The sequence below is a fragment of the Ranitomeya variabilis genome, chromosome 4, assembly GCF_051348905.1.
Source record: "Ranitomeya variabilis isolate aRanVar5 chromosome 4, aRanVar5.hap1, whole genome shotgun sequence".
Classification (NCBI taxonomy): Eukaryota; Metazoa; Chordata; class Amphibia; order Anura; family Dendrobatidae; genus Ranitomeya; species Ranitomeya variabilis.
In genome coordinates, this window is record NC_135235.1 from 716,845,554 (window position 1) to 716,855,699 (window position 10,146).

General features: G+C 45.8%; 1 protein-coding gene across 1 annotated transcript in view; it reads right to left on the minus strand.

Annotated features, from left to right (window-relative positions):
* Window positions 1-6,385, minus strand: part of LOC143766585 (uncharacterized) — a 44,426-nt gene extending 38,041 nt beyond the window's left edge. Inside the window, exons 1-5 of the mRNA XM_077254371.1 lie at window positions 6,264-6,385; window positions 5,077-5,226; window positions 4,768-4,947; window positions 4,567-4,690; window positions 4,388-4,485 (exon numbers count right to left, since the gene is read on the minus strand). Coding sequence (XP_077110486.1) covers window positions 4,388-4,485; window positions 4,567-4,690; window positions 4,768-4,947; window positions 5,077-5,154 — 480 coding nt within the window. The 5' untranslated portion in view covers window positions 5,155-5,226; window positions 6,264-6,385. The remainder of the gene's footprint in view (window positions 1-4,387; window positions 4,486-4,566; window positions 4,691-4,767; window positions 4,948-5,076; window positions 5,227-6,263) is intronic.
* Window positions 6,386-10,146: the final 3,761 nt, after the last annotated feature.

Genomic DNA, 10,146 nt, shown 5'->3' on the forward strand with positions numbered 1-10,146 from the left:
CCTTTGAAGTCATTTTGAGGGGTCTATATGATAGAAAATAACCAAGTGTGACACCATTCTAAAAACTGCACCCCTCAAGCTGCTCAAAATCACATTCAAGAAGTTTATTAACCCTTTACGTACTTCACAGGAACTGAAACACTGTGGAAGAAAAAAATGAACATTTAACTTTTTTTTGCAAACATTTTACTTCAGAACCATTTTTTTTAATTTTCACAAGTGTAAAAACAGAAATTTAACCACAAATTTTGTTGTGCAATTTCTCCTGAGTACGCCGATACCCCATATGTGGAGGTAAACCACTGTTTGGGCGCACCGCAGAGCTTGGAAGTGAAGGAGCACCGTTTGACTTTTTCAATGCAGAATTGGCTGGAATTGAGATCGGATGCCATGTCGGGTTTGGAGAGCCCCTGATGTGCCTAAACAGTGGAAACCCCCACAAGTGATACCATTTTGGAAACTAGAACCCTTAAGGAACTTATCTAGATGTGTGGTGAGCACTTTGAACCCCCAAGTGCTTCACAGAAGTTTATAACGTAGAGCCGTGAAAATAAAAAATCACATTTTTTCTACAAAAATGATCTTTTTGCCCCCAAATTTTTATTTTCACAAGGGTACCAGGAGAAATTGGACCACAAAAGTTGTGCAATTTCTCCTGAGTACGTAGATACCCCATATGTGGGGGTAAACCACTGTTTGGGCGCACCGCAGAGCTTGGAAGAGAAGGAGTGACGTTTTACTTTTTCAATGTAGAATTGGCTGGAATTGAGATCGGACGCCATGTCACGTTTGGAGAGCCCCTGATGTGCCTAAATAGTGGAAACCCCCCACAAATGAAACCATTTTGGAAACTAGACCCCTTAAGGAACTTATCTAGATGTGTGGTGAGCACTTTAAACCCCCAGGTGCTTCACAGAAGTTTATAACGTAGAGCCGTGAAAATAAAAAAAAAAAAAAATAAAAAAAAAATAAAAAAAAAAAAAAAAAAAAAATCGCATTTTTTCTACAAAAATGATCTTTTTGCCTCCTTTTATTTTATTTAACAAGGGTAACAGGAGAAATTGGACCCCAGAAGTTGTTGTACAATTTGTCCTGTGTACACCGACACCCCATATGTGGGGGTAAACCACTGTTTGGGCGCATGGCTGAGCTCGGAAGCAAAGGAGCGCCATTTGACTTTTCAATGCAAAATTGACTGGAATTGAGATCAGACGCCATGTCGCGTTTGGAGAGCCCCTGATGTGCCTAAACAGTAGAAACCCCCCAAAAGTGACCCCATTTTGGAAACTAGACCCCCCATGGAACTTATCTAGATGTGTAGTGAGAACTTTGAATGCCCAAGTGCATCACAGAAGTTTATAATGCAGAGTCGTGAAAATAGAAAATATTTTTTTTTCCCACAAAAAAGATTTTTTAGCCCCCAAGTTTTAATTTTCACAAGGGTAACAAGAGAAATTGGATGCCAATATTTGTTCTCCAATTTGTCCTGAGTATGCTGGTACCCCATATGTGGGGGTAAACCACTGTTTGGGCACACGGCAGAGCTCGGAAGAGAAGGAGCGCCATTTTGGAATTCAGACTTTGATAGAATTGTCTGTGGGTGTTATGTTGCGTTTGCAGAGCCCCTGATGTACCTAAACAGTAGAAACCCCCCACAAGTGACCACATTTTGGAAACTAGACCCCCTAAGGAACTTATCTAGATATGTGGTGAGAACTTTGAATGCTCAAGTGCTTCACAGAAGTTTATAATGCAGAGTAGTGAAAATAAAAAAATATTTTTTTTCCCACAAAAGATTTTTAGCCCCCAAGTTTTTATTTTCACAAGGGTAACAGGAGAAATTGGACCCCAAAAGTTGTTGTCCAATTTATCCTGAGTACGCTGATGCCCCATATGTGGGGGTAAACCACTGTTTGGGCGCACGGCAGAGCTCAGAAGGGAGGGAGCACCATTTGACTTTTTTAGCGCAAAATTGGCTGTCGTGTTTGGAGACTCCCTGATGTACCTAAACAGTGGAAACCCCCCAATTCTAACTCCAACCCTAACTCCAACACACCCCTAACCCTAATCTCAACCCGATCCATAATCCTAATCAAAACCCTAAATCCAACACACCCCTAACCCTATTCTCAACCCTAACCTCAAACCTAACCCTAATCCCAATACACCCCTAACCCTAATCCCAACCCTAACCTTAACCCTAATCCCAACCCTAACCCTAACCCCAACCCTAATCCCAAACGTAACCCTAATCCCAACCCTAATCCCAAACGTAACCCTAATACCAACCCTAATCCAAACCCTAACCCTAATCCCAACTCTAACCAACTTTAGCCCCAACCCTAACCCTAACTTTAGCCCCAACCCTAACCATAATTTTAGCCCCAACCCTAACCCTAATTTTAGCCCCAACCCTAGCCCTAACCCTAACTTTAGCCCCAACCCTAACCCTAAATTTAACCCTAACCCTAGCCCTAACTTTAGCCCCAACCCTAACCCTAAGGCTACTTTCACACTTGCGTCGTGTGGCATCCGTCGCAAGCCGTCATTTTGGACAAAAAACGGATCCTGCAAATGTGCCCACAGGATGCCTTTTTTGCCCATAGACTTGTATTACCGACGGATGGCCACACGTCGCGTCCATCGTGCACTGGATCCGTTGTGTTTTGGCGGACCGTCAATGTTCAATGTAACCTTTTTTTTTGTACGTCGCGTCCGCAATTTCCGCGCATGCTTGGCCGTAACTCTGCCCCCTCCTCCCCAGGACATAGACTGGGCAGCGGATGCATTGAAAAACTGCATCCACTGCCCACGTTGTGCACAATTTTCACAACGTGCGTCGGTACGTCGGGCCGACGCATTGCGACCGCCCTGTACCGATGCAAGTGTGAAAGAAGCCTAAGGCTACTTTCACACTAGCGTCGTACTCTGCCCATCGCAGTGTGTCGGGCCGACATACCGACGCTAGCGTTGTAAGCGCCGCACAACGGGTGCAGCGGATGCTGTTTTTACAACGCATCCGCTGCCCCATTGTGAGGTGCGGGGAGGCGGGGGCGGAGTTCCGGCCGCGCATGCGCGGTCGGAAATGGCGGACACGTCGCACAAAAAAAAGGTACATGTAGCGTTTTTTTGTGCCGACGGTCCGCCAAAGCACAACGCATCCGTCGCACGACGGATGCGACGTGTGGCAATCCGTCGCAATGTGTCGCTAATGCAAGTCAATGGAGAAAAAACGCATCCTGCAAGCACTTTTGCAGGATGCGTTGTTTCTCCAACGACGCATTGCGACGGAAGCCAAAAAACGCTAGTGTGAAAGTAGCCTAACCCTAACCCTAGCCCTAACCCTAACCCTAAATTTAGCCCCAACCCTAGCCCTAACCCTAGCCCTAACCCTAACCCTAATTTTAGCCCCAACTCGTCTCTCCTGCCGGCCGGCAGATGGCAGCAGATGGCGGGCGCACTGCGCATGCGCCCGCCATTTTCTTTCCCGAGGAAGAAGCCGGCCGGCAGGAGGAGACGCAGGAGGACCCAGGGACACTGGGTGAGTATGATAGGGTCCCCGAATCCCCCTATTTCTCTGTCCTCTGATGTTCGATCACATCAGAGGACAGAGAATTACAGATAGCTTTTTTTTTTTTTTTTTTTTGCGGTCGCCGGTAAACAGTTAATTACCGGTGATCGCAAAACAGGGGTCGGTAAAAACTGACCCCGATCATGTTCTTTGGGGCAGCCGAGACCCCAAACATCTTCCGGGTGCCGGGCGCACTGCGCATGCGCCCGCCATTTTTTCCCCGGAAAAAAGATGGCGGCGCCCATCAGGAGCCACGAGGAGCACCGGGGGAGATAGGTGAGTATTGGGGGGCTATTGGGGGCAATCGGGGACCCTATTTCTCTGTCCTCCGATGTGCGATCACATCGGAGGACAGAGAAATTAAATGGCAAATCGCGTTTTTTTTATTTTTGTTGCGACCGCCAGTAAACGGTTAATTACCGGCGATCGCAACTCGGGGGTCGGTAAAAACCCCCCGAATCATGTTCTCTTGGGTCTCGGCTACCCTCGGCAACCAAGACCCCAGAGAAAATCCGACTCTGGGGGGCGCTATTCACTTTTTCCACAGCGCCGTTAATTAACGGCGCTGTGGTTTAAGTACCCTTAGCGGCCGCCGTTAAAAGGCGTATCGGCGGTCGTTAAGGGGTTAAAGATCATTTAATCTTCAACTTGCTTAACTGTTCACAATAACATTAATTTTGACCAGGGGTTTCCAAACTTTTACATGCCACTGTATAAAACATAGAATAATGGTGGATAAAACAAGACTGAGCACAAGACCTTCACAGCCATCTACACATCATAGGAGAGATCTCATTACACCTTCTCTCCATCTACCTGAAGATCCTGAGGAACATTGGGATCTTCTTGTTTATAGTCCTGTGGAAGAAGAGGACGGGGACATCTCTCTGGTGTTGTCCTCTTACTGGATAGATCTGGAGGAAACACATACAGGGACTGAATTCATTCTTTACATACAGATAACTATAGGCCGTGTGTTTAGTCCTGTCTATTACCTGGTGATGTGAGGGGCTGGGGAACCTCCATCATGATGTCCTTGTACAGATCTCTGTGTCCTTCTAAATACTCCCACTCCTCCATGGAGAAATAGACAGCGACATCCTGACACCTTATAGGAACCTGACACACACAATGATACCGTCATCCCCCTGATCCTTTCTTACTGTATAATGTCCCAGCATTCCCAGCGGTGTCACCTCTCCAGTCAGCAGCTCAATCATCTTGTAGATGAGTTCTAGGATCTTCTGGTCATTGATGTCCTCATGTATCAGGGGGTGAGGTGGAGGCCCCGTGATTGGGCTTAGGGGTCTTCCCCATCCCTCAGACACAGGGTCCTGACAGCGCTCACTAGAGGTCTTCTTCACCACTGTGTAATCCTGGTTATGGAGAGACACATTAATAAATCTCACTACAGACATTTCCAGAGTCCTCACCTCTCCAGTTCTGTCCATCTGTTATTCCCATAGATAAGAATGATGTAATGTGACGTCATCAGAATCTCTCACCTCTCCAGTAAGCCGGAAGAGGATCTCTAGGGTGAAGTGTAATATCCTCTCCGCCATCTTGTCTCTGTCCATATCCATCCTTGATGGGTAAATCAGGAAAATTCTTTTATATAGAAGATCTTCACTGAGAGGATCCGATATTGTAGAGACCTGAATGAGAAGAAGATGAGCCGATGTAACATCATAAGAATCCTGTGTAATAATACAATTACTGGAGATAATAAGGGAAACATATGAGGAGATTTATTATTTTACAGTATTTAGTTTCCTTCTTTACATCTACTAATAAAACCTATATATTTAGGCCACAGACAACAAGCAGTTTCTCCCTCGGAGTCGGCAGCTGAATACGTTCCTCATAGACTCATCTTCCATAACGCTAATTCTCGTCTCATTTACCGACCCTGGAATCGGCATTAGTAATACTGCAGGAGATATTCATTACACGGGACAGGAGAAATAACGACTTCATGATGAGGACGACATCTCCATCTCCTACTGCGGCTCTAGGAACAGATCTGTCCAGAGTCGGTCACTGACTCCATCCCCACCGGCCTCTATATGGAGGTTTCCCGTCTTCCCCGCACTGGAATCTTCCATCACGTTAGATCTCAGCTCTGAGTCACACACAGAAGTTTGAGGCTTTTAAAAAAGATTTCCTCAAACACCATGGATAGAAATGATCTGATATCAAAGTCTCCATGTACAGGGTTTTTCTTCTCTAGGCATGATGGTTTTTTTTAGCATTTTCCTGCAGGCTTCCATGTATTACATGAAAAACACCCCCCAAAAAATTGGGAATGGCAGTACTGTGGGAACATTATACTGTGTAGAGGCCCCGTACTATGAGAGTAATACATGTTTCCTTGGTTCCCGTCTTTCATAGTTGGGTCGTTTGTATCTATCAGCGGAAAAGGAACAAAACCATTGTGATTCTTATAAGGAGACAACACAAACCCCCTAAATATAACATTATATAACAACCCCACAATCTGTGACTCTTCAGGGTAAATCGCTCTCTCACCATTGGATTAGAGCTGATACTATGGAGCTAAAGGGACTAAACAGACTTTCTGTCACCTCCATAAAGGGGCACTTTTCCGTGTTTGTCAGAACTGTCCGAGGATTATTAGAGATGATAGTTTCCCCCAAATAGAAGGGACACCTGTGGATATTGGGGTCTTTACCTGCTACAGTTCTGGTGTGTGGACCCTCCACAAGCAGAGCCGCACACCACACAGAGAATAATGGAGCCTCCAGCACCGACCTCCACCGGCAGAGCCGCACTCCACATATATAGCAGTTCTGTGGGAACAGGACCTGTGATGAGGTCACAGGAGGGGAGGAGTCAGGGGTCACATGATCAGGGGCCTCAGTGTATGCAGGACTCTGCTGTGCTGGTTGTCATGGTGCTGGATGAGGGGAAGTTTATGTGTGGGGTCAGGAGGGGTTAAGGCCGGGGTCACACATGCGTGTTTTACGTACGTAAGAGCGCAAAAACTACGTCCGTAAAACTCGCATTACATACGGCACAATTATTCTCAATGGGGCTGCTCCTATTAGCCGTATATTACGGTTCAGTATTATACGGCGTTCTACGGCCGTACAAAATCGCAGCATGCTGCGTTTGTCAGCGTATTGCGCAAATAATACGCCAATGAAAGTCTATGGGGGCGAGAAAAATACGGATTCCACACGGACCAGCAGTGTGACTTGCGAGAAATACGCAGCGCTGTTAGTGAAAAGTCGGTAATTCAATTGCCGGCTTTTCATTTCTCCTGCACAAACCCGACAGGATATGAGACGTGGTTTACATACAGTAAACCATCTCATATCCCCTTTTGTTTTGCATATTCCACACTACTAAGGTTAGTAGTGTGTATGTGCAAAATTTCAGCGCTGTAGCTGCTGAAATAAAGGGTTAAATGGCGGAAAAAATTGGCGTGGGCTCCCGCGCAATTTTCTCCGCCAGAATGGTAAAGCCAGTGACTGAGGGCAGATATTAATAGCCAGGAGAGGGTCCATGGTTATTGGCCCCCCCCCCCGTGGCTAAAAACATCTGCCCCCAGCCACCCCAGAAAAGGCACATCTGGAAGATGCGCCTATTCTGGCACTTGGCCACTCTCTTCCCACTCCCTGTAGCGGTGGGCTATGGGGTAATGAAGGGTTAATGCCACCTTGCTTTTGGAAGGTGACATTAAGCCAGATTAATAGTAGAGAGGCGTCAATTATGACACCTATCCATTATTAATCCAATTGTATGAAAGGGTTAAAAAACACACACACATGATTTAAAAGTAGTTTAATGAAATAAACACAGCGGTTGTTGTAATAATTTATTGTTCTCGCAATCCATCAGGAACACCCTCGCTTGGAAAAATAATAAACGCACAAGATACATACCTTCTGGTGAACCGTCTCGTCCCACGAAGTAATCCATCTGAAGGGGTTAACTAATATTACAGGCAGGAGCCCTGCTAATGCAGCTGTGCTCCGTGCTTGTAATTCCCCAGCGAATGAATGAAATGTAGGTCATTGACCTACATTTCCTTCAGTCGCGGTGATGCGCCCCCTGCTGGATGTCCTCATATGACCTGGAGCGTGGGAAAAAGTTCCCAGGCTGCAGTTCATGAGAAGATCCACCAGAGGGCGCCTCACCGCGACTCAATGTAAGTACAGATCACTGCTTTCCTTTCAGCACCCGGGGATTACAGGCACGAGCGAGTGGTTTATCGCAGCTCTGCCTGTAATATTAGTTAACCCCTTCAGATGGATTACTTCGTGGGACGTGATCTGACATCAGAAGGTATGTATCTTGTGTGTTTATTATTTTGCCAAGCGAGGGCCTGGAAATGGATTGCGAGAACAATAAATTATTACAACAACCGCTGTGTTTATTTCATTAAAATCCTTTTTAATCATGTGTGTGTGTGTTTTTTAACACTTTCCAACAATTGGATTAATAATGGATAGGTGTCATAATTGACGCCACTCCATTATTAATCTGGCTTAATGTCACCTTCCAATAGCAAGGTGGCATTAACCCTTCATTACCCCATATCCCACCGCTACAGGGAGTGGGAAGAGAGTGGCCAAGTGCCAGAATAGGGGCATCTTCCAGATGTGCCTTTTCTGGGGTGGCTGGGGGCAGATGTTTTTAGCCACGGGGGGGGCAATAACCATGGACCCTCTCCTGGCTATTAATATCTGCCCTCAGTCACTGGCTTTACCGCTCTGGCGGAGAAAATTGCGCGGGAGCCCACGCCAATTTTTTCCGCCATTTAACCCTTTACTTCAGCAGCTACAGCACTGAAATTTTGCACATACACACTACTAACGTTAGTAGTGTGGAATATGCAAAAAAAAAGGGGATATGAGATGGTTTACTGTATGTAAACCATGTCTCATATCCTGTCGGGTTTGTGCAGGAGAAATGAAAAGCCGGCAATTGAATTACCGGCTGTTCACAGATATCGCGCTGAATGAAATCTAAATACAGAATATATATATATGTGTCACAATGACATATATATATATATATACTGTATATATGTTTTCCCGAACATTTGAGCACATAAATCCATTAGATGTCGGTTTTGCAAGCCTGCGCGAAAATCTCGCAGTACGGATGCCATACGGATTACATACGGAGGATGCCATGCGCAAAATACGCTGACACACCCTGACTACGGATCACTATTTTGGGAACATTTCTCCGTATTACGGCCGTAGTACGGACGTATAATACGTGGCGTATTGTCTTACGCCATGTGTGACTCCAGCCTTACAGTGTGGATGTAGCAGAGCCGTGTGTGTACGAGGTGTACGGAGCAGAGCCGTGTGTGTACGAGGTGTACGGAGCAGAGCCGTGTGTGTACGAGGTGTACGGAGCAGAGCTGTGTATGTATGAGGTGTACGGAGCAGAGCCATGTGTACGATTTGTATGGAGCGGCGCGGTATGTACGAGGTGTATGGAGCAGATCCGTGTGGTTACGAGGTGTATGTAGTGGAGCTTTGTCCATGTTTTAGTTCATTTAATAAGTAGATTTTGTATAAAACAGTGATTGGATCCATCTGAATATCCCATGTTTTGTTCCCCAATATTTCCTCTCTATTTTTCCCATCTGAGTATTATCGTCTTGTGTCTTTTCCCTTCCTCCTAATATTACAGTCTACTCCGCACTAGGCGTCTTGTTAAAGACCTTGGACTACAAAGCCCAGGAACAGTCTTGGCTCGGTCACGTAAATCCGGTTTCTAATGAGGCTGCCGTCACACTAGCAGTATTTGGTCAGTATTTTACATCAGTATTTGTAAGCCAAAACCAGGGGTGGGTGATAAATGCAGAAGTGGTGCATATGTTTCTATTATACTTTTCCTCTAATTGTTCCCCTCCTGGTTTTGGCTTACAAATACTGATGTAAAATACTGACCAAATACTGCTAGTGTGACGGCAGCCTAACAAACCAACTGGCGGCTCTGGGGCTCAGAGTATGGCTGGGATCATACATACGCGAGATACGGCCGAGTCTCGCAGGTGAAAACCCTGCTCTGGCACCGGAACTCCAGAGCGCAGCATGTGGCTCCATGTATTGCTGTGCAGCTGCACGCTCCGCTCTGGAGTGCCGGCTCCAGAGCTGGGTTTTCACCTGCGAGACTCGGCCGTATCTCACGTATGTGTGATCCTGGCCTATGAAGGATTTTAATGTTTTGATAAAACAATCTACTCTTTAAATTAAGCAGAATCTGGTAGAACAAAGCTTTCCTGGAAATGATCTTCCCCAAAAATTAATCCTGAGAGGATTGCGGATACGTGTCAGACCTTCTTCTCTTATTGAGGACCAGGAGTTCATCAATAACTGGGAAATATTTGCAGTAGCAGCTCAAAGAAATTCATGGACCTTTGATTACGTTTTATAGCAAAACCCTATTAAATATTGAACACCAACTGGATGAAGCATTTACAGTGGCATGTAAAAGTTTGGGCACCCCTGGTCAAAATTACTGTTATTGTGAACAGATAGGCAAGTTGAAGATGGAAAGGGACCTGAAGAAGGAATCAGCGATTCCAA